Raw genomic sequence first — 21,941 nt, 5'->3', positions numbered from 1 at the left:
GTGGGGGTGGGACACAACCCCAGAAAACACCAGCAGCTGAGGGCTTCTATTGTGACCAGACTGCCTGTTCCCATCCAACCTCTCCAGCAGCTAATCAGCAGCTGCCAGAGTTTACCCCATCCAAAGATGTGGTCAGCCAGGCCCTGCTTTCCCTTCTACAGCTTTGCTGGATTTGAACCTGTTTGAAAGAGCATTTCCCTCTGGCTTACTGAGATAAATCCAGATATAAACAGTCCCCTTGGGCCTGCTACATCCTTTGCTCAGAAGTGTTCCCAAAATGACTTATTTCCCCCCCATCCTCCCAGGAAATTTCTGTGCCCCCAGATCTTCTAGCTCCTTGCATTGGTGAAGTGCAACAAAGCCCTGTGCCTTCTGAGGGGCACCATCCCCCTGCCTGCTCAAGGAGTGAGAATGAGGCTGCTGAAGAGGATGCTTCCTACCACCCAGCACTGTGATGAGACTTTGTATCTCTGGAAGATGCTAGCTCCTGGCTCTGGCACTTCTCTGTGTGCTGCCTCCAGCCACATGCCAGCACACCTCTCATCTGCAGCTCTGCTGTAAGTTCTTCCAGCCCTTGAATACTTTTTTTCTAGTGGAGGTTCTGCCTCTCTGTCTCACTCTGCTGAGGTGCCACCTTGCAGTGTTGGGTACAGCTCTGCAGTCCTCAGCACAGGAGAGCCATGGACCTCCAGGCGTGGAGCCAGAGGTGGCCACAGCAGCTGTGGGAGGGCTGGAAGCCCTCTGCTGTGAGGACAGGTTGAGAGAGTTGGGGTTGTCCAGCCTGGCTGTGTCATTGTGCTGCTGCTTTTATGTGTTGTGTGCATTGTCACAGAATCACAGAATCAGAGAGTTGTTTGGGTTGGAAAAGCCCTCTGAGATCATCCAGTCCAACCAGCAACCCAACACCACCATGGCCCCCAAACCATGGCCCCAGGTGCCGGTGCCATGGCCACAGGTTTCTTGAACACCTCCAGGGATGGGGACTCCACCACCTCCCAGGGCAGCCTGTGCCAATCCCTGACCTCTCTTGTAGCTTGTAGCCAAGAAATTGTTCCTCATCTCCAACTTAACCCTTCCCTGGCACAATTTCAGGCCATTTTCTCTCCTCCTATCACCTGAAACAAGGGAGAAGAGACCAACTCCCACCTGGCTCCAGCCTCCTCTCAGGGAGCTGTAGAGAGCAATGAGGTCTCCCCTCAGCCTCCTCTTCTCCACACTAAACATTACAGAATTGTTAGGATTGGAAGGGACCTCAAGGCTCATCCAGTTCCAACCCTCCTGCCATGGGCAGGGACACCTCACACTAGATCAGGTTGCTCAAAGCCACCTCCAGCCTGGCCTTAAAAACCTCCAGGGATGAGGCTTCCACCACCTCCCTGGGCAACCTGTGCCAGTGTCTCACCACCCTCATGGGGAGGAATTTCTTCCTGACATCCAATCTGAATCTACTAATTTCTAGTTTTGCTCCATTCCTCCAGTCCTATCACTCCCTCTCACCCCAAGAAGTCCCTCCCCAGCTTTCTTGTAGCCCCTTGCAGATACTGAAAGGCCACAAGAAGGTCTCCTCAGAGCCTCCTCCTCTCCAGATTGAAGAGCCCCAGCTCTCTCAGCCTGTCCTCACAGGAGAGGAGCTCCAGCCCAGTAGCTTTACTACACAACACATCTGCTGCTGCACAGCACAGCCAGAGGAATCAGCCTCCCCTACAGCATTGCATTTGCTGCAGCAGCCAGCAAGCCTTTGCTGTTGGGACACAAACAACTTGGCAATGAGCAGTACCTCTGCCAGCCTCTGGCTTCAGCTTCATGCCAGCTACTCCCTCACTGCTGGGGGAGCAGCAACAGGAAATGAACCCCAGATAATTCCTCCTTAGTGCTGAAACTGCCACTCCCCCTCCAAGGCAGGAGCTGGTTTTAAGCAGCTTGCTGCAGCTGGCTCCTAAAAGTGGTGCAAGCTGCACTGAAGCAGCGTTCCAAGTGCAGCCAGTTTGCTTCTGCCCTACATTATTTGGGTTAGATCTTTGGTTTTTTTCAGTTTTCCCCTGTGTATCAGCTTTCTAAGAAGCTTTTGTGACCGTGTTTCCCAGGTACAAATCTTCATGCTGCAAGTGAAGGATGCAGCAGCCGAGCTCCCAGCGTTCTCCAGAGCTGCCCAAAGAATCCTGCAGCAGTGTGGAGCTCCTGAGCAGAGGAGCTGCTCTTCAGCAAGGGAATGCTGCTTTGTCTGCAAGAAGCAGTCCAGAAGATGTCTCCAGGTCATCTCCAGCCCAGACAGAATCAGTTTGTGTGGACACCACTGTGCCTCCAGGTGACTCCATCCACAGGCAAGGTCATGAAGAGCCCTCCCTTCTGAAGCTCCCTGCAGAGGAGGTCCTTGGGAGCCACCAGGGACCTTTCCAGTTCGACCGGCACGCTCTGGCCAGGATCTCCACCTCTCCAACCCTCAGGCGCCTCAGAATGGCCTCTGCCTCACAGGCTGTGCCATTTCAGGAGTGCTGTGACGCAGCTCAGCTGTCCAAAGGCAGCCCAAAGGAATTCAGCAGCTGCCTCCACCCCGTTTGCAGGAGCTCTCCTCAGTGTGCTGCAGCTCCCTTGCTGTCGCTGCCTTCTTGTGTTCATGCAAAGTTGTTGTCCTCCAAAACCAAGCCTGAGGCAAACACTGCAGGTCCAGAGCCTGCCAGCTCCAGATCAAAGCTGCCAAGCCAAAAAAATCTTCTCAGCAATGGCAATCCCAGCGAGACCTTCCAAAGCTCTTGGAGAGCCAACTCTGCTACCCTGCCTAGGAGACTCCTCTGCCCCAGCCTCCCATCACAGGAAGGTGTGCAGGTAAAAGGAACAGGGTGATGCAATCTCCTCTGCACTCCTGCACCTCCAGTGTTGGTCTCTCATGGCCCAGTGCATGAAGTGCAGCTGGCCTGTGTTCCTTTGCTGCCACAGATCAACAGCAATGGAGGCTTCCCCTTCCAAATCAGCAGGAGACAATGGTCCCAGCCCTGTCTCTGGGAGATCAAGTTGTCCCTGTGCACCCAGTGAGGGTGACAGAGCCCTGGAGCAGGCTGCCCAGGGAGGTTGTGGAGTCTCCTTCCCCAGACCCACCTGGATGCATTCCTGTGTGACCTGCCCTGGGTGATGCTGCTTTTGGCAGGGGTTTGGACTGGGTGATCTCTGGAGGTCCCTTCCAACCTCTAATGTTCTGTAATTCTGTGCAATGAGTACTTTTTGCCCCAAATCAGGCTGCTTGCTTGCTTGCTGGCTGACCAAGCCTCTCTCCCTTTCTTTCAGAGGAGTGGATTGCCAGGACAAAGGTAGGCAGAGGTTTATTTTATCTCCTGCTCAGCTTCACTTCTGTACCTTTGGAAGGATTTTTCTTCACTCCCAGACAAAATTGAACAGTGGAACTCTAATTTTGTCCCTTTGCTTGGTGAAATCCCTGCCACAAACCTCTTAAAATGAACTTCTTCATGAGATTTTCTTTCACAAGTGGTCTTCCCCCCAACATCTTGGGCTAGATTTTCACAGCTGGGTCATCAGAGAGCTCTGCCTTGGGAGCTAACAGCCCAAAGGTCTGTCTGGTTGGATTAGCAGTGCCAGGTTTCAGCTGGAGGAATCTGAAGCAACATGTGTCTTGAGCAACATGCTTCAAAATTTTCCTGGGAGGGGAAAAGGGAGCAAAGAAATCAGCAGAACAGCCTCAATATTGTGCTCCTACATGAGCAAAGCAGATCATAGAATCATGGGATGCAGAGGGTGGGAAGGGCTCCTTGCTGGGTTGGAAAGGACCTTTCTCCAACCCCCCTGCAGTGCTCAGGGACACAGGGCTGGGGAGGAGCAGCTGAGGGACCTGGGGGAGAAGAGGAGGCTGAGGGGAGACCTCATTGCTCTCTACAGCTCCCTGGAAGGAGGTTGCAGTGAGGTGGGGATTTGGGCTCTTCTTAGTCTCAGGAGATAGAAAGAGAGGAACTGGCCTGAAACTGTGCCAGGGGAGGGTTAGGTTGGAGATGAGGAAAAATTTCATTGCTGCAAGAGTGGTCAGGGATTGGCACAGGCTGCCCAGGGAGGTGGTGGAGTCCCCATCCCTGGAGGTGTTCAAGAAACCTGTGGCCATGGCACTTGTGGAGAGAGTTTAGTGTCCATGGAGGTGTTGGGTTGCTGTTTGGACTGGATGATCTCAGAGGGCTTTTCCAACCCAAACAACTCTGATTGCCTTGAGCTCAGCAGGAATGTGGAGTTTGGAAGACACTTTGCTGTTTGCTGTCACCGCTGATGTTTTCTCCTCATTGCTCCTTTAACAAGTTTGCCACAGCTGCTGTGATGATTTGGGATTTTAGCTCATTTCCTCCTGACTGAGCAAGGAGCACCTCAGAACCTCCCTCTGCAGCCACCAGAGGAGGGGGAGGACCTCTGTTGTTGTTATGTTGCTGTATGCCACAGGTCAGGCGAGCGCAGGCGCAGCTCCCTGGTGGTGACGCTGCCAGGACTTGAGGTGTTCCCTGGAGACCTCCTGGTGTCATATGGTGCCATGGACTGCCTGCCCTACACCACCCTCCTGCTGAGTGCAGGTCAGACACAGGCTGGGGTTGGCTTGTCTGAGTGGCTGTCAAGAACCTGGGGCTTGTGCTCAGTGATAGGATGAGGGGCAGGGGACAGAAACTGGAACCCAGGAGGTTCCAGCTCAACATGAGGAAAAACTTTGGTGTGAGGGTTCTGGAGTCCTGGAGCAGGCTGCCCAGAGGGGTTGTGGAGTCTCCTGCTCTGCAGACTTTCCAAACCCATCTGCCTGTGCTTCTGGGTGACCTTCCCTGGGTACTCCTGCTCTGGTAGGGGGTTGGACTGGATGAGCTCCAGAGGTCCCTCCCAACCCCAACCATTCTGTGATGGGGAGGGAGGATTGGTGCAACAATGGCACAGGGCAGCACAGCCTCCACAGGGCATCCAGTCGCCCCACACCCAAGGGATTGCAGCACTCATTTAAAAACTCCTCTCATTTGGTTTCCCTCCCCCCTCTGCATTTTATTGTTGAATGCAAGATGTAGATGTGGGGGAGGACGTGGATCACTGCTGTGTTCCACAGGTTAGCTGCAATCAGAGACCAGGATTGGAAATCCAGAAGGAAGAGAAGAGAGCAGCCCATGCCACCTTTTCCTGTGGCTCTCTGATCATGAGGGCAGCAGACCCAGCTCAGAGAGGTTGTTCACTGCACCTTCCAGCGCCTGCAAGTGATTTCCATTGCAGGTTACCTGCTCTCATTCCTGTGTGCAGTGTGTCAGAGCCCAGAAGCTGCTGGTGACCAGAGATCAGCATTGGCTCAACAAAGCAGTCAAGGTCACAACCCCCAGCTTTATGGGAGCAAGCAAGCCAGATGGCCCCAGAAAGAATGAGCAAGGCCTTCAAAAGCCTAGAGGAGAAAGTTCCAGCTGTGGTTCTCAGGCACACACAGCCCTCAGAGCAGGAGCCACCTACAGAAGACACAGGTTTCTTGCTGCAAAAAGTCATTCCTCACCTCTCACCATTCCTACATCTACATCCCCACCTTGCCTGGTGCCCCACTAAGGACCAGGAGCTGCAGCCTGCATCACTGAGCCAGCCCCATGGCAGGTCTGAGGCTTAGGAGTTCCCAGGAGAGTTTATTCCCAGGAGTTCTAAGTCCCTGCATAGCTCCAAGAAGTCTCTAATGAGCACTCAGAGCCTAATGCTTGCTTCAAAATAGTTCATAGCTGCAAGAACTGGCTTGAGGTGTGAGGAGATTGCAATTAATACCTTCCAGAACTGGCATGAGGTGTGATGTGCTTGCCCAGCTATACAGCTGACAATCACATCCTGATCACCTGCAGCAAGTGGGAGTGTTTAGCATCATCCAAGATCCCATCACAGACATAACTCTTGCTGGGAGGAACCCAACAAGCTGAATGAGTTCTAAGTCTGCTGCATTCCATCTGAGCCAAGCAGAGTACAGTGGATCAGGCTTCATCTCAAAACAAGACACAACCAATTAAAAATCCATATTCTGCTGAAGCTCAGCATATATAAAAATAGCAATAATGATAATACAATATTATTAGGTTGGGGGTTTTTGTTTATTTATTTATTTCCTGCTAACTCTTTTTTTTTCTCACCCATTAGAGTCCAAAAAGCCAAGGTGGCCATTTGCCAAAAGAGGAGCTGTGAGTATTTCACTCTGGGTTTTTTTCCCTTTCACTACCCTTGCCCTTCTCCCACAGCTATGAGAGGTTTTTGCTGCCCTTTGAGAAAAGCAGGCAGCAGATGAGCTGAACTCAGAGGTCTCAGCCCATCCTGGGACTGCTTAGACCTGCAGAGAAGTGCAGCCACCAGAGCTGCTGCATGTGGTGCACATCAGAAGGCAGTCAGTGGTGCTGTTCCCCATGGGTGCTGGGAGAGAGGTGCCCTTGGCCCCAGGGTGGCAGAGCAGGGTGGGCACCTCAGAGGCTCTCACTTGAGGTGTTCAGGGGTGGCAGCAGGGCCAGAACAGCTCCCCAGAGAAACAGAGCAGGCAGAAGGTGTCAGCCACCTTGCTGTCTTGGCCACATTGCTGCTCTGACCACAGCATATCCTGCAGTTTCTGCTCTGCTCTGACCTCACCTCCAGTCCTCCCTCCAGTTCTGCTGTCCCCAGCAGGAGAAGGACACAGAGCTGCTGGAGAGAGTCCAGAGATGATCCAAGGCCAGAGTCTGAGGGAACATCACCATTTCCTCAAGAGCCTGCAGGTCAGCTCTCTGACTGGAGCTGTACAGCATCACTGTGCCACAGAGCTGCTGGAGAGAGTCCAGAGGAGGCCACAAAGATGATCCAAGGGCTGGAGCAGCTCTGCTGTGAGCACAGGCTGAGGGAGCTGGGGGTGTGCAGCCTGGAGAGGAGAAGGCTCCAGGGGCACCTCAGAGCTGCCTGCCAGGACCTGAAGGGATCCTGCAGGAAGGCTGCAGAGAGACTTTTGCTGAGGGTGTCTAGAGCCAGGCCAAGGGGGAATGGTTTGAAACTGAGGCAGAGCAGGGTTAGAGTGGAGCTGAGGAAGAAGTTCTTGAGTAGGAGGGTGGTGAGACTCTGGCACAGGCTGCCCAGGGAGGCTGTGGCTGCCTCCTGCCTGGGGGTGTTGAAGGCCAGGCTGGATGAGGCCCTGAGCAGCTGAGTCTAGCTGAGAGGTGTCCCTGGGCATGGTGGGAGGTTGGAGGAGATGAGCTCTGAGGTCCCTTCCAGCCTGAGCCATTCTATCAGTTACAGTGAGGTAGGGGCTGGGCTCTTCTCCTCACTCTCAGGTGATATAAGGAGAGGAACTGTCCTGGAATTGTGCCAGGGGAGGGTTAGGTTGGAGATGAGGAAAAATGTCTTCCCAGCAAGGGTTCTCAGGCACTGTCCCAGGCTGTCCAGGGAGGTGGTGGAGTCCCCATCCCTGAAGGTATTTCAAAGCCAGGTGGCTGTGGTGCTGAGGGCTGTGGTCCAGTGGCAGTGTCTCAGCAGCAGGGGTGGCACTGTGAGCTCTGGGTGAGCTCTTGGACTTGGTGATCTCCAAGGTCTCTTCCAACCTCACCTGTTGTGTGGTTCTGTGCAAACATTGTATGAATCAGGGACTTTTTGTGGTCATTCCACAGGGCAAAGACAAACAGAAGCAAGCATCTGATGTGGAAAACTGCCTCTCAACCCTCAAGATCACAGACTGCAGCACAGATGAATTTTTATGCTTTAAGGTAACAAAATTGTCTTGGAGGGAACAAAACCAAACCAAACAAAAAAAAAAAGAGTTGCTTTCCAGTTCCTCTTTTTGACTGCATCAATCTGGGTGTGAGAGCTGTCTGCCAAATCAATGCAGAAGCATAAGATACTTACTTGTGGTTTGACATGGAAGAGCAAGGGGGAAACTGTTGTAGAAGGTTAGCAAGGACCCTGCCAGCCAGCTGGGCTGTGCCAGGCTGCCAGACTGCCCCTGCCAGACCTGCCAGAGGAGAGAGGTGCAGCATCAAGAGAACCCTCCCAGCAGTGCCTGCAGACCTGGGGAAAGCAGTTTCAGCTTTACAGAGATGCCAGATGGAGCATGGTCAGCCCTGGGGCTGCCTTAGGTGTGGGGCCATGCAGAGGTGGCCACACATTAGTCCATGCCAGCACTGAGGTGTAGCTGCAGAAATGCCACCAGAGCCTGGCTGCCAGGCAAGCAAAGCTCCTGGCCCCCAGGGCCCCCCAGTTTGAGCTGCAAGGTGAGATCCAGACAGCCCACACCTAGCACTGTTACCCCTCCAAAGCCAACCATTGGCAGTTGGATGTGATGATCCCTGAGGTCTCTTCCAGCCCCACAGCTCTGTGGGTCCATGGCTTGCTTCTCACAGCAGGCTGCTGCCAACTTTGCTGTTGAGGACTCCTGTCAGTGCCTGGCTTTGATGTCAGTCTCTGGCTTTGATGTCAGTCTCTGGCTTTGGAGCACTTTAGGACCAAGCAGAACATCCCAGTACCTATGAAGACCTAATCCTTTGGCTCCTTGATCCTACCAGCTGGAGAACAGGGACCTATCCCTGCTTTCCAGCAGCAGGAGCAGCTCCACAGCTCCACAGCTCCAATTCCTCAGCATCTGCAAGCTGCCCATTAGGGTTTTTTGGCACAGCATCCTGCAAACATAAATCTGCCCTAGCAGTGTGTCTCTTCTGACCCCAGTGTGTTGGTGTTGGAAACGGTTTGGAAGTAAATGTCAGGTTCTAAAGATTCCTTTAAAAGGTTTTGTGAATTTTTGAGCTTCCAATAGAAAATCTGTGGTGTGAATCACTAAGCCTGGCAGTGGGGCTCTTGAGCTGGGCAAACAGATCCCAGATTCTTTTGACAGGGTTTGCAGCAGCTGATTCACCAGTCAGTGGTCTCCTTGCTTCACCCCTCCCCAGAGCAAACCTTGGCCTGACTTTGTGAGGAGCCAGCAGCAGTGCCCCAGCAGCCAGGCAGAAGGGCAGAGGGAAGCAGCAGTGTGGGAGCTCTTCACAAGTGAATGCAATTACTTCCTGGATCACCTGCTGGTTCTCAAGATGGTAACTGCAGAGTTCCCCTCTCAAACCAACCCAGAAGGCAGCAGCCTTTGCCCTGCTGGCAGCGTGGCACACACAGAGCCACCTCCAGCCTCGCATCCAGTGGCTGCAGGGGACTGACTGAAGTGCCCCCCACAGCCCCTCCTGCCCTCCCCAGGTCCTGCCCTCCCTCCTGCCCCCCACAGGTCCTCCCCCCTCCCTCCTGCCCCCCACAGGTCCTGCCTCCCTCCCTCCCTGCAGAGGTCTCAGCTGCTCCTCTTCTGCAGGGACACAGCTGCCTGCATGGCAGAGACAGCCCAGAGGCATCGCTCAGCCCCTGCAGGTCAGATAAAGCTCCTCAGTGTCATCTTGTGCCCCACCTCAGCTCAAATGATGACTTCAGGAGAATTTCAGTGCAAACATCCTCTTTTCAGGAAAAAAAAAAAAAAGCCAAGCCCCAACACAAAGCATCCTGTAAACCATCCATAGAGGGTAACTAACCTGGGGTTTGGTTTTGTTTGTAAAGATATTTGTGGACACCCTGAAGTACCTCCAGAGCAATGAATTTCTCTTGGATGTGGATCTGTGGAGACTTTTTGCAAACTTAGAGGAGTTAAACAGAGTAAGTAGATAGATCAGTAAGTAAATAGTAACTAAATGAGTCTTGCTGAGAGCAGAACTCAAGTAGGCCAAGAAAAGAAGAGGAGAAGGCATGCATCAAGCTGCCATTCAGAGTCAGTGCTCCTGCAGGCTGGAGAGCTTCCATGGGCAGAAGAGGAGGAAAGCTCTTCAGAGTATCACAGAATCAGCCAGGTTGGAACAAGTAGCTGGAGCTCAAACACAGAAACAAATCATCTCTGCTCAGTGCCTGAGCAGCTACATAGAGGATTCCACCTCAACATGAGGAGAAACTTCTTTGGTGTGAGGGTGATGGAGCCCTGGAGCAGGCTGCCCAGAGAGGTTGTGGAGTCTCCTTCTCTGGAGGCTTTCCTGGATGCATTCCTGTGTGGACTACCCTGGGAGATGCTGCTTTTTGGCAGGGGAGTTGGACTGGATGATCTCTGGAGGTCCCTTCCAACCCTGATGTGCTGTGCCACTGTGTGGAGACCCAAGGGAAGAGCTTTCTGAGCTGTGTTCCCCCTTGCAGCTGTCTGTGAGCTCCTTCCATGCATGCAACCAGCTGCTGGAGTTCAGCTGGTGTGGGATTGCTGATCCCTTCCTCCCTCACTGAGAGGAGGGAGTGGGGCTGAGGCTGTGTGCCACTCAGTGACAAGAAAGGTTTGAGCTCACCTGCACCTTGGTCCTATCCTGATGGAATTCTTTTCAATGCATTTTCTGGTTGTGTTTTCCTTGTTAATTGAGGCTGATAAATGCTGATCTGTTAAGCAGCCTCCTGTGTAAGTATTGATCCAAGGCAGGAGCAGGAGCTGCTCTCCATGACTTTAATGACCTTGTTTGTTTTTTTCCCCCATGCAATTGTTCTCTTTAATTGCATTTCAAAACATGGGATGAGGTCTTCAGCAGCCTGGTCTAGGGGAAGGTGTCCCTGTCTGTGGCTGGGGAGGGGTTGGAAGTAGATCTTCAAGGTCACTTCCAACCCAAACCATTCTATGGATCTGTGGATTTGTAGATTTGGTTTAGCTTCCAATTAAAGCATCCCAGGTGTAATTCTGAAGGCAATTCTGGCAGTGGCAAGATGGTAAACAGAGCACTGCATTCATCTTGGAGCCTTTGAAGACCCCAGGGACAGGAAATAAAGTTGTTTAAAACTTCAGGAGATCATTGATGCTAATTTCTCTCTTTTTAACTTTCTTTCCCCTCCCTTAGATAAGTCTGAGCTTTCTAAAAACCTTCTTTGAAGCTGTGAAGGAACATGTGAGGAAATCAGATTCTCCTCTGGATTTCAGCTCCATCCTCAGAAAGGTAACAGAAATATTCCTGCTTAGCATCAGCAGCTGCTTGCAGCAAGAGCATTTCTGATAGCAGGAGGAAGTTCAGACTCAGTCCCAGGCAGGCTGGTCTCAGCCCCAAGTTCCTCCTCTCTGCAGGATGTTTTCCTTTTGCCTCATTGGTGTGTTTGAGATGGATGGGGTAATGCTATCCTTATGTGCACCTATGGAGCCAGGGAGTCATGGAATTGGTTTGGCTGGAAAAACTCTAAGCACTTCCAGTCCAATCTTCAACCCAGCCCCACCATGGCCACCAAACCGTGTCCCCAGGTGCCATGGCCACACAGTTCTTGAACACCTCCAGGCATGGGGACTCCACCACCTCCCTGGGCAGCCTCTTCCAAGCCCTGACCACTCTTGCAGCAAAGAAATTGTTCCTCCTCTCCAAGCTAACCCTCCCCTGGCACAATTTGAGGCCAGTTCGTCTCCTTCTATCAGCTGATCCTAGGGAGTAGAGCCCAACCCTCACTGCAGCCTCCTCTCAGGGAGGTGTAGAGAGCAATGAGGTCTCCTGTGCTCACTGGGCCTCAGCCTTAGTAAGTGATATGAAGAGTGGTGAGAGCCTTCCTGGCTTCATACAGCCTTGAGCAGCCTGGGCTGGTGGGAGGTGTCCCTGCCCATGGCAGGGGGTTGGAACTGGATGAGCTTTGAGCTGTCCCTTCCAACCCAACCTATTCTGTGATCTGTGAACCATCTCCCAAGGCAAGTGGCGGATTCCCCTACCCTGGACAGATTTCAGACTCAGCTTCACTTCACCTTCACTATCACCTAGAAAGTTTGGACCAGATGATCCTTGGGGTCCCTTCCAACCTGGCATTCTGTGATGCTGGTGAGGACAAAGTCCAGGAATGCTTGGCAGCTGTGCAGAGCTGAGGTGCTCCCAGGCATTGCTTGGCTCCTGCTGTGGGTTTTTTTTTACTAGTTTACCACTGTTACTACTTCTTAACTTGCCATTTACTTTAACTCCCCCTTTCCTTCTTCCTCTCTTTTTCCTGGTAGGAGTAAATCTCAGGTAAAATCTTTGTTACAAAGCCAAAGCTGTTCCCCCACCCTTTGTGATGACATTTCCCCTTCTAGATCAGTTTTCAAGTCTTTTCTGCAGTTCTTCCAGGGTGACCTCTGCCAGACACATCAGATTTATTGCCTTAATTACACCTCTGCTGTCTTCTACTTGGAAAACCTGAGACAGAGAGAAGATTTTGGCCTCTACCTGAAGGTAAAGTGATGATCTTGATGTTGTTGTTGTCTTCATGCCTTATGACAGGAGTTGTAATCATCTCCCCTCCACTGCTCAGTTAGAAGCCTCAGCTTGACAGGGTGCTGGGCAAGGTCATTTCAGGGTCAAGCTTGATTGGCTCTGTGCAGCCTGCCCTAGCTGGAGGTGTCCCTACTCACTGCAGGGGGGTTGGACAAGATGAGCCTTGAGGGTCCCTTGCAACCTGCTGCATTCTGTGATGCTGTTCTGCTGAAACTATCCCAGTGCCAGCTGCATCAGAGCACTGCTTGGTCTGCTGGCATGGCCACAGCACCTGGGGAGGAGGTGGCAGCCTCAGCCCTGGAAGTTTTTGCAGCCAGCCTGGATGTGGCTCTGAGCAACCTGGGCTGGTGGGAGGGAGGTATCCCTGCCCATGAACTGGATGATCCTTGAAGTCCCTTCCATCCCTGACAGTTCTGTGATTCTAAGTGGGAGGCAGCAGGGCAGAAAGTGCATCTGGCAGGGCCACAAGATTCCCCCTGCAGAAAGCTTTTCACTGCTTGACAAGTCCATCCCTCCCTGGTCCCTGTTCAACTGCACTCAGCTGGTGATGCACAAAACTGTTTGCTGCCTCCCTGCCAGGCCTGAGGCAGTTTTTTGCCTTGTGTTCAGCAGTGGTGTGAGCAGAACCAGCAGTGCAAGAGGCTGCACCTGCCCGAGCTGCTGGTTGCCCCTTTGCAGCGCCTGACTCGCTACCCCCTGCTGCTCAACAACATCTGCCAGAGGAGCACTGACCAAGCTGAGAGAGCTCTTCTCCAGTCCCTTAAGGAGAAGGTGGAAAAGTCTATCAGTAAGTAGCCATGGTGGGTTGAAATTCCTAACCCCCCCCTCCAACATAAAACTGCCAGACCAGCTGAGCTGGAAAACAACTGAAGCTCTGTTGACAAGCACAGCTGCAGTCTGGAAATGTGGAATGCACTGGATAGGCACAAACCAGACAAGAGGTACAGAGGTACAAACCAGACAATATTTACAGCTGTTTGCAATTTAAAAACAGCACAAGACCCCCCCCTGGAGAGTAGTGAAGGGGAAAAGGACCTCTGGGGGATGGGAGGTTGACCCTGAGCCAGCAATGTGCTCTCGTGGCCAAGAAGGCCAATGGCATTCTGGGGTGGGTTAGAAGGGTGAGTAGGTCAGAGAGGTTCTCCTCCCCTTCTACTCTGCCCTGCTGAAGCCACATCTGGAGGATTGTGCCCAGTTCTGGGCCTCTCAGCTCGAGAAGGACCTCAGGGAACTGCTTGAGAGAGTCCAGCCCAGAGCCACAAAGATGCTGCAGGCAGTGGAAGATCTTCCTGATGAGGAGAGCCTGAGGGAGCTGAGGGCTCTGTGGCTTGGAGAGGAGGAGCCTGAGAGGTGACCTCATTGCTGGGGATAAAGATGTGCAGGGTGAGTGCCAGAGGCTGGAGCCAGGCTCTGCTGGGGGATGCCCAATGCCAGCACAAGGGGCAGTGGTGGAAGCTGAGCCATAGGAAGTTCCATGGAAACAGGAGGAAGAATTTTTTCCCTGTGAGGGTGACAGAACCCTGGAAGAGGATGCCCAGGAGGGTGGTGGAGTCTCCCTCTCTGGAGATATTCAAGACCTGCCTGGATGAGTTCCTGTGTGATCTGCCCTAGGTGCTCCTGCTCTGGCAGGGGTTGGACTGGATGAGCTTTGGAGGTCCCTTCCAGCCCCTGGCATGCTGTGACTCTGTGAAAACCAAGAGGTTACCAATAGCTTTCCCCTCCCTGCTCCCTCGCCCCCTGTACGAAGTAAGAGGGAAGAGCAGAGAGTTGCTGTCAATACTTAAGCACAACAAAGAACACAGCCAAGGACAGCAACAACTAAGCAAAAGCAACCAGCTGGCATCTGCCAGAGCCAAGGAAGCCAAAAAGAGGGAGAGTTGGTCTACCAACCTATGGGATGATTTAGACCTTATCATTAAGCTGCCATTGGATGCAAAAAGGAAAATTTTTTACCTTCTAGCACTTTCTGTTCAAGATCTGTGGAAAATTTTCTAGGCACAGCCTAAAACTCCCACAGTGGCAAAGGGTAAAAGTCGAAGTGAGCAACTGACAGCAAATTGTGGCCTTTTGCTGCCTGCCCTCTGAGTGTGGCTGGCTCTGGTGGCCCTGCAGAGGCAGGATGAGGCCTTGAAAGCCTTTCCACAATCCTCAGCCCTCCTTCATGCTGTAGGAAATGCTTTGGTGCCACCCTTGTGATGTCCAAGCCCCCCTGAGCCAGGTCACAGGACTCCCAGATCAGTGAGCTGCTTGTCTTTGCTCTGAGCCCCCTGCAGTGAGATGCAAAACAATTAAGAGCAGATCCCAGATCAGGAAAAAAATAGGGAAAGGTCTCAAACAAAGAAGCCTTAGAGTTGGATTTATGTCTGGGGAGGATTTGTTGGGGCTAATCCTTAATAGGATAAAAATGCCCTCACAAAGGGAATCTTATGTCAGTGACCTTTCAGAGTCTCACTGTGGAGCAGCTGAAGACCTCTCCCAGCTACAGATTTTCTCCAGCTACTGTGCAAAAAGGAGAAGTTGGTCCAGAAATGTTCTCCTCCCCCTGCATTTTAAGCAAAGAATTTATTCATTCTAAATAAGTTCCCAGGTGAGGCTGGTTCAGGAAGCTCTGAATGCATCTCTGAGTGCCTTGTGGCCCACCAGAACAGCAGCAGAGAGGTTTATACCCCCAAAGCCTCCTGCAGCCCCCACTGAAGTCAAAGAGGAGACACTCAGCCTGCCAGGCTTGGCAGGGGAGGTGCCAGGCAGCACTCCCCAGCAGCACACCAGAGCCTTGAGCCTCTCAGCTTGGTGGCTCCCTCTCTGCCATCATCCTTCTCCCTGCTCTGCAGGAGGAAGGAGGTTCCAACCCCTCCTTGGGAGGTGAGGCAGAGAGTTAACCTCTTCCAGGGAGGGATGCAGCTGGAGCCTTTCTCTTGGGTAAATACTCCAGGGGCAGAATTGCCACACAAAGAGAGAGACTCTCTCTCCTTGCCAAATCTTGGGAGGAGCTGGCCACAGAAGGAGCACACCTTGGGGGACAGAGCAAGTCCCACAAGAAAATAAGATGGGTTTGTGTCACTGGTCCAGGGAATTCTGCTGGGAGGACAGCAGTTTAAAATATGGCCCCAGAAGCCCATGGGATGGCTGGGGAATGTTGCTGGCAAAGAAGCAGGGCCTTCAGAGTGAGGACACTTCAGGGCCATGGAAACCAAGGATCAGCCAGAGAGGTGACTAATGCCTGACAAAGATCTGCCTGCAGTTGTTGATCAGAGAATCAGCAACGTGAGGAACAGTCATGGTCCCAGCAAGGCCCTTCTGGTGTGCAGGAGTCTGCCTGGCTGAGACCTGAGCAGGGAAGGCTCAGGGAGACCTCATCACCATGGAGCAGCACATCAAGGGTGGCTCCCAGGAGCATGGAGACTCCCTTTTCACAAGGACTCCTATGGAGAAGACAAGAGGTGATGGGGACAAGTTACTGTTGAGGAGATTCCCATTGGACTCCAGAAGAAAATGTTTCCCATAAGCACAGTCAGACACTGGAATCATCTCCCAAGGGCAGTGGTGGAGTCCCCTCCATTGGGCAGTTTGAAGACTCAGCTTGGCAGGGTGCTGGGCCAGCTCCTTTCAGCTACACCATCACCTGGCAAGGTTGGAGCAGATGATCCTTGGGGTCCCTTCCCACCTGGCATTCCGTGATCTGCCATGTCCCTCAATACAAACACTTGGAATTTAGGATGTAGGTCCATTCAACCTCTCCCTCTGATGGCTCTGAACCAGCAAAGATTTAGTCCCCAGGTAGATAGCTGAGACAGTTCTGGCATCACTCCCCTCAGCATGAATTCCCCTTCATTTCAAAAGTCTTTTGATCAGGGTGTTTAACAGCAGAAGGATTTCTCTCCTCTCTCTCTCTCTCCCCAAGCCACTTTGGAAAGGCAGAACTTGTGATGATTACAGTTTGAGTTTGAGCTGATTCTGCTCCCCAGACTGCTGAGTAAACACAACCTCTTCATTCAGCACTGAATTTCAGCATGGTTCAATGTGTGCTTTCCAGTCCTGCCTCTCCTGACCTGAGAGGACTCTTTTAAGTCCTTTCAACAATGAGGCAAAGCTTTCATCTGGGGCTTCAGGTGGGAAGTGCTTTGGCTGCACTGGAGGAAAAATCAATAGTCAGCATCTTCTCCAACCAGCCTGGGCAGTCTCTGATGTTTTGAGCTTGGCAGTCACTGATGGGTCACACGTTTCAGGGGACCTGGAAGGTAAAGTCAAGTGGTTGGACAACTTCCAGAAGTTCAGGCAGCTGCAAGAGGTTATAGTCTGGCCACAGGTCTGGGATCGGGACAAGAGATTCTTTGTGCCAGAGGTAAGTGTGGGAGTGAGGACATTCTCCCCTCAGGAAGGGTTAGGGCCCTCTCTGCCTGGCTCTAAAGTTGGCTGCTTGCCTCTTGCTATTTACTGAGCAGAGCAGACTGAGCTGCAAACACTGCAGCTGAGCATGCAGGCTGTGGGAGGGCAGCAGGGGGTGGGAGGGCAGCAGGGTGTTGGGTGGCAGCAGGGTGTGGGAGGGCAGCCATTAGGATGTTGGATGGCAGCAGGGGGTGGGAGGGCAGCAGGGTGTGGGTGGCAGCAGGGTGTGGGAGGGCAGCAGGGGTGTGTGTGGCAGCAGGGGTGGTGTGGGCAGCAGGGGTGTGGGCAGGGGTGTGGGCAGCAGGGGTGGTGTGGGCAGCAGGGGTGTGGTGGGCAGCAGGGTGTGGGTGGCAGCAGGGGTGGGTGGGCAGCAGGGGTGTGTGTGGCAGCAGGGTGTGGGTGGGCAGCAGGGGTGGGTGGGCAGCAGGGGTGGTGTGGGCAGCAGGGTGTGGGAGGGCAGCAGGGTGTTGGGTGGCAGCAGGGGTGTGGAGGGCAGCAGGGTGTTGGGTGGGCAGCAGGGGTGGGAGGGCAGCAGGGTGTTGGGTGGCAGCAGGGGGTAGGAGGGCAGCAGGGTGTGTGTGGGCAGCAGGGGTGTGTGAGGGCAGCAGGGTGTGGGTGGGCAGCAGGGGTGGTGAGGGCAGCAGGGTGTTGGGTGGCAGCAGGGGGTGGGAGGGCAGCAGGGTGTTGGGTGGCAGCGGGGGGTGGGAGGGCAGCAGGGTGTTGGGTGGCAGCAGGGGGTAGGAGGGCAGCAGGGTGTTGGGTGGCAGCAGGGGGTGGGAGGGCAGCAGGGTGTTGGGTGGCAGCAGGGGTTGCTCGCAGCTGGCATCCAAGAGAGCAGCATTGTGTGGTCTGGGAGAGCTCTGCAGGGTTTTGCTTGTAGAGGGCAGGCTGATGTGGGGTAGGTGCAGGGTCAGCAGCTGCTTAGAGGCTGTGATGGCATCACTGCCTTCTCACAGGCTGGGAGAGTTGGGGCTGCTCAGCCTAGAGAAGAGAAGGCTCCAGGGAGACCCTAGAGCTGCATTTCAGCATCTGAAGGGGACCTCCAGGCAGGCTGGGGAGGGACTGTTCAGGAGGGGCTGTGAGTTTAGGATGAGAGGCAATGGTTTGAAACTGGAGCAGGGCAGGGTTAGGTTGGACATCAGGAGGGAGTTCTGCACAGTGAGGGTGGGGAGACACTGGAACAGGCTGCCCAGGGAGGTGATGGAGGCTCCATCCCTGCAGACATTCAGGATCAGCCTGGATGTGTCCCTGAGCAGCCTGCTCTAGCTGGAGCTGTCCCTGCTGCCTGCAGGAGGTTGGACAAGATGCCCTTGGAGGATCCCTTCCAACCCAATGCATTCTGTGATTCAGACTCTGGCAGAGTCCCAGCCATGCTCACTTACCAGCTGTGTACTTACACTGAGATAAGAGCACAGATGTGTGGAGTTCATTTACCTGCTGCTTGCCTCCCAGCTCATCTCCAGCTGTTGCCAGGCCTCCCATTCTCTCTCTTTCTCTTTCTCTCTCTTTTTTTTTTTTTTTTGTTTGTTTTCTTTTTGGGTCAAGTGTTTGAAGCAAAGCTTAAGAGAAAACAGCAGTGAGACCATCCTGTCATCAGCAAATAGACTTCTCCTCCATGAAGGGAGGCTGACACTGGCAGGTAACATCCCTAAATATCCTGCTGAAAGGAATTGAGCTCAACAGGATCATCTTTTTTTGTCCAGGGCAGGTCAAGGATGTGTTCTCCAGCAATGTTTGGGCAGGTGAGGGAGGGGATACCAAGCAGATGTTCAGCTTGTCAGGGAGAGCCTGAGAACCTCCATGGTTGTGCTGCCACAGCTGGGAGCTCCTCAGCACTGGAGAATGTGGCAGCAGGGCAAGAATGGGCACTGGCTGCCAGTGCCCATTCTCAGAGATGGAGAGAGGGGATCAGACTTGATGTGGCCCTGGAGATGTCCCTGCTGCCTGCAGAACCTGTGGCCATGGCACTTCAGGATGTGGTCTGGCAGCCATGGTGGTGTTGGGCTGCTGGTTGGACTCAGTGACTTCAGAGGTCTTTTCCAACCCAAAGAGTTCTCTGATTGTGTGGATTTTTGAAGTGCTGCATCTGAGGGTTGCAGGCTGGGAGAGGAGCAGCTGGAGGCTCTGCTGGAAGCCACACTCCTCTGATACCTTGGTAAGGGGAAGTGACTCATGGCCATGCTTCAGCTGAGAAGCAGCAGCTCCTTGAAAGCATCACCTCACCAAATGAGGGATTTTGCTGCTGCTGTTGTTCTTCCTCTGCAGAAAGCACAAGGCTCCTTGATGTCTACCTCTTCCTGTTTGATGATTTCCTACTGATTACCAAGATCAAACGTAGCAAGAAGGTAATGCTGGGCAGGGGTGTCCATGGCTGTGGTTGTGAAGGGATTTTAGCTTGGTTAATGTTTTGTGAGTGCACTTTGGGAAAGTAATCTAAAAGTACAAGCATTGGCATGAAGGACAAGTGGGATTCCTTCATACTAACAGCAAATCACTGACTCAAAACCCTGCTGATAGGCTGCAGGAGTTCTGGCAGGCAGAATTTGCAAGGCCTTGATGTTTTCCTGCTGCTGTTCTGATGTGCTGGGTCCCTAAATCTCAGGGGAGACCTCATGGCTCTCTATAGCTCCCTGAGGAGGCTGCAGTGGGGTAGGGGTTGGGCTCTGCTCCCTAGTCTCAGGTGATAGAAGGAGAGGAAATGGCCTGAAACTGTGCCAGGGGAGGGCTAGGTCAGGGATTGGCACAGGCTGCCCAGGGAGGTGGTGGAGTCCCCATCCCTGGAGGTGCTCAGAACCCTGTGGCCATGGCACCTGGGGCCATGGTTTAGTTGCCATGGTGGTGCTGGGTTGATGGCTGGTCTGGATGATCTTAGAGGTCACTTCCAACCCAAACGATTCTATGGTTCTCTGCAAGGGGAAATGGGGAACCACAGTACCAAGGGATAGGGAAAAGGTCCTGCTGCTAAAAGGTGAGGGGGAAGGAAGGGAAAGGAAGACCTTTGACCACCTCAGACTGATTCTTTGCTGCCTGTGCAGTTGTTTCTCTCATGGTTTCCTCATGCCAGGTGTGGCCTTGCAGCACTCCAGGTCCCAATGAGCTTTTCTGAGGTTCCTCAGGCAGTTAAGCCAAGAACCTTTGAGAAGAGGCAACACAGGGCTGGTTAGTGCCTGGACTTCAGGAGCAGAGGGCAGAGGACCACCTAACCAACCTCCCCCTCTCCCCTCACCATCCTCCCTCCCTATTCCCAGAAGTCTGGGGGCTCAGATGCTGGCTTGCTGCCTGTGTGTCCTTCCTTGCCCCCTGAGCTGCAGTCCCTCAGAAGGGAGGGTGGTTTCTGCACAGTGCTGGACCAGCCCATCCCTCTGGACAGACTGATCCTGAAGAACGTGGACCCTGTCCAGGTTGCAGGTAGGTGACCACCTGAACAGCTCCATGAATGCCACCTCAGAGCTTTGTGTGCATGGCAGCACAAAGGGAAGCTGCTGTTTGCTCTCTAACCACCCCCAGATGCCTGTATGCAGAGCCTCAGCTCTGTCTGGATTCACAGCTCTGCTCCTGCTGCAGGGCAGGACCTGCTCACACAGACACCACCTCCATGGCCCCTTTGCTCTGCTGGAAAGCAGCTCCATGGAGAGGGACTTTGGAGTCCTGGTGGACAAGAAGTTCTCCATGGGACAGCAAAGGGCCCCTGTGACCAAGAAGGCCAAGGGGATCCTGAGGTGCATTGAGAGTAAGGCCAGCAAGGTGTGGGAGGTTGTCCTCCCTGCCCTCTACTCTGCACTAATGAGGCCCCAGCTGGAGTATTGTGTCCAGTTTTGGGTTCCTCAAGTCAAGAGGGACAGGGAAGTACTGGAGAGAGCCCAACAGAGGCTGTGAGGATGTTGAAGGGACTGCAACCTCTGTGTGATGAGGAAAGGCTGAGAGCCCTGGGGGTGTTCAGCCTGGAGAAGAGAAGGCTGAGAGGGGATCTGAGCAATGTCTATCACTAGCTGAGGGGTGGGGGGCAAGAAGGGGCCAGGCTCCCTTCACTTGTGTACTGTGATAGGACAAGGGCCAATGGACACAAACTGGAACCCAGGAGCTTCCACTTCAATGTGAGGAGAAACTTTTGGTGTGAGGGTGCTGGAGCCCTGGAGCAGGCTGCCCAGAGAGGTTGTGGAGCCTCCTGCTCTGCAGACTTTCCAACCCCACCTGGATTTGTTCCTGTGTGCCCTGCTCTGGCAGGGGGGTTGGACTGGTTCCTTCCAAGAGGTCCCTTCCAAGCCCTGCCATTGTCACAGTCAGGCAGCCTGGGCTGGAAGGGGGGAGCTGATGTCCTTCTCCTGTCCCTGCAGTCTTCAGCCTGCGCAATGCCTTCCTGGTGCAGCAGCAGAACAGATACTGCCAGAGCATCGCAGTCTTCCTGCTGCAGGCCCAGACAGAGGCTGCCAAGGTATGTGGCAAACTTTTTATTATCCTCCTGGAGGTGTACAGGGCCAGCCTGGATGAGGCCTTGAGCAGCCAGGGCTGGTGGGAGGTGTCCCTGCCCATGGCAGGGGGGTGGATGACCTTTGAGGTCCCTTCCACTCCAACCCATTCCAAGGTGCTTGATGTTCTCTTCGGGAATTATGAGCTCAAGCCTGAAGAAAGGCTAAGAAGCCCTGGGCTGTGGTCTGTGTCCTCACACATCTGAGCTCCTCAGACTCCTCTGGGGCCTTGGCTTACAAAGCAGTGTTTTTGTTACAGAGAACATGGATGTCACAGATAGAAACTGCCATCTCCAACTACACCACACACCATGAAACCAAGAAAAGTTCTGCTTTCTGCTTCCCAGCTGAATCCTCCAGCTCTCAGTGATGCAGCAGAGCACCAGCAGAGCCAGGGAGACAACTCTGGTGGTGGTACAGCAGTTCCTTGTGCCAGCATGCTCTGTGCTGTTGAAGCTGACTTGACAGAAGTGAGTTCTTGATGTGCCCAGGGGCTGTGACCAAGCTCAGCTGCACAGTGTGTGACACCCTCCTGCTTCCACCTCTGGAGCCTCACCAGCACCTCACTGTACCTTGAGACCAACGTGGAGAGGTCCTCAGCTCTCCTGCAGCCCCCTTCACGTACTGGAAGGCTGCTCTAAGGTCTCCCTGGAGCCTTCAGGGCCAAGCTGAACAGCCCCAACTCTCCCAGCCTGTCCCCAGAGGGGAGGTTCTCCAGCCCTCTGCTCACTTCATGGCCTCCTCTGGATCTGCTCCAACAGTTCTCTGACCTCCTTGTGCTGGGGACTTCTCAGCAGTGCATTTGCAAACTGATCCCTCTCCCCTTTCCAAAGGCATCCAGGTGGTGTTGAATAACAGAATTGGGCTGTAGAAAGGTCTCATGATTTGCTTTTAT

At 53.5% G+C, this 21,941-nt stretch overlaps 1 protein-coding gene across 1 annotated transcript in view; it reads left to right on the top strand.

The window, feature by feature from the left end:
- Nucleotides 1-21,416, top strand: part of PLEKHG7 (pleckstrin homology and RhoGEF domain containing G7) — a 36,498-nt gene extending 15,082 nt beyond the window's left edge. Inside the window, exons 3-18 of the mRNA XM_054386760.1 lie at nucleotides 2,306-2,553; nucleotides 3,280-3,302; nucleotides 4,429-4,556; nucleotides 6,118-6,158; nucleotides 7,599-7,694; nucleotides 8,871-9,011; nucleotides 9,514-9,609; nucleotides 10,815-10,910; nucleotides 12,039-12,152; nucleotides 12,807-12,981; nucleotides 16,421-16,536; nucleotides 18,126-18,219; nucleotides 18,846-18,925; nucleotides 19,829-19,988; nucleotides 20,915-21,012; nucleotides 21,306-21,416. Coding sequence (XP_054242735.1) covers nucleotides 2,306-2,553; nucleotides 3,280-3,302; nucleotides 4,429-4,556; nucleotides 6,118-6,158; nucleotides 7,599-7,694; nucleotides 8,871-9,011; nucleotides 9,514-9,609; nucleotides 10,815-10,910; nucleotides 12,039-12,152; nucleotides 12,807-12,981; nucleotides 16,421-16,536; nucleotides 18,126-18,219; nucleotides 18,846-18,925; nucleotides 19,829-19,988; nucleotides 20,915-21,012; nucleotides 21,306-21,416 — 1,817 coding nt within the window. The remainder of the gene's footprint in view (nucleotides 1-2,305; nucleotides 2,554-3,279; nucleotides 3,303-4,428; nucleotides 4,557-6,117; nucleotides 6,159-7,598; nucleotides 7,695-8,870; nucleotides 9,012-9,513; nucleotides 9,610-10,814; nucleotides 10,911-12,038; nucleotides 12,153-12,806; nucleotides 12,982-16,420; nucleotides 16,537-18,125; nucleotides 18,220-18,845; nucleotides 18,926-19,828; nucleotides 19,989-20,914; nucleotides 21,013-21,305) is intronic.
- Nucleotides 21,417-21,941: the final 525 nt, after the last annotated feature.

The sequence above is a fragment of the Indicator indicator genome, chromosome 14, assembly GCF_027791375.1.
Source record: "Indicator indicator isolate 239-I01 chromosome 14, UM_Iind_1.1, whole genome shotgun sequence".
In the NCBI taxonomy this organism is placed as follows: Eukaryota; Metazoa; Chordata; class Aves; order Piciformes; family Indicatoridae; genus Indicator; species Indicator indicator.
The sequence above is the reverse complement of the archived record's forward strand: the minus strand, read 5'-3'. Positions and strand labels throughout refer to the sequence as shown.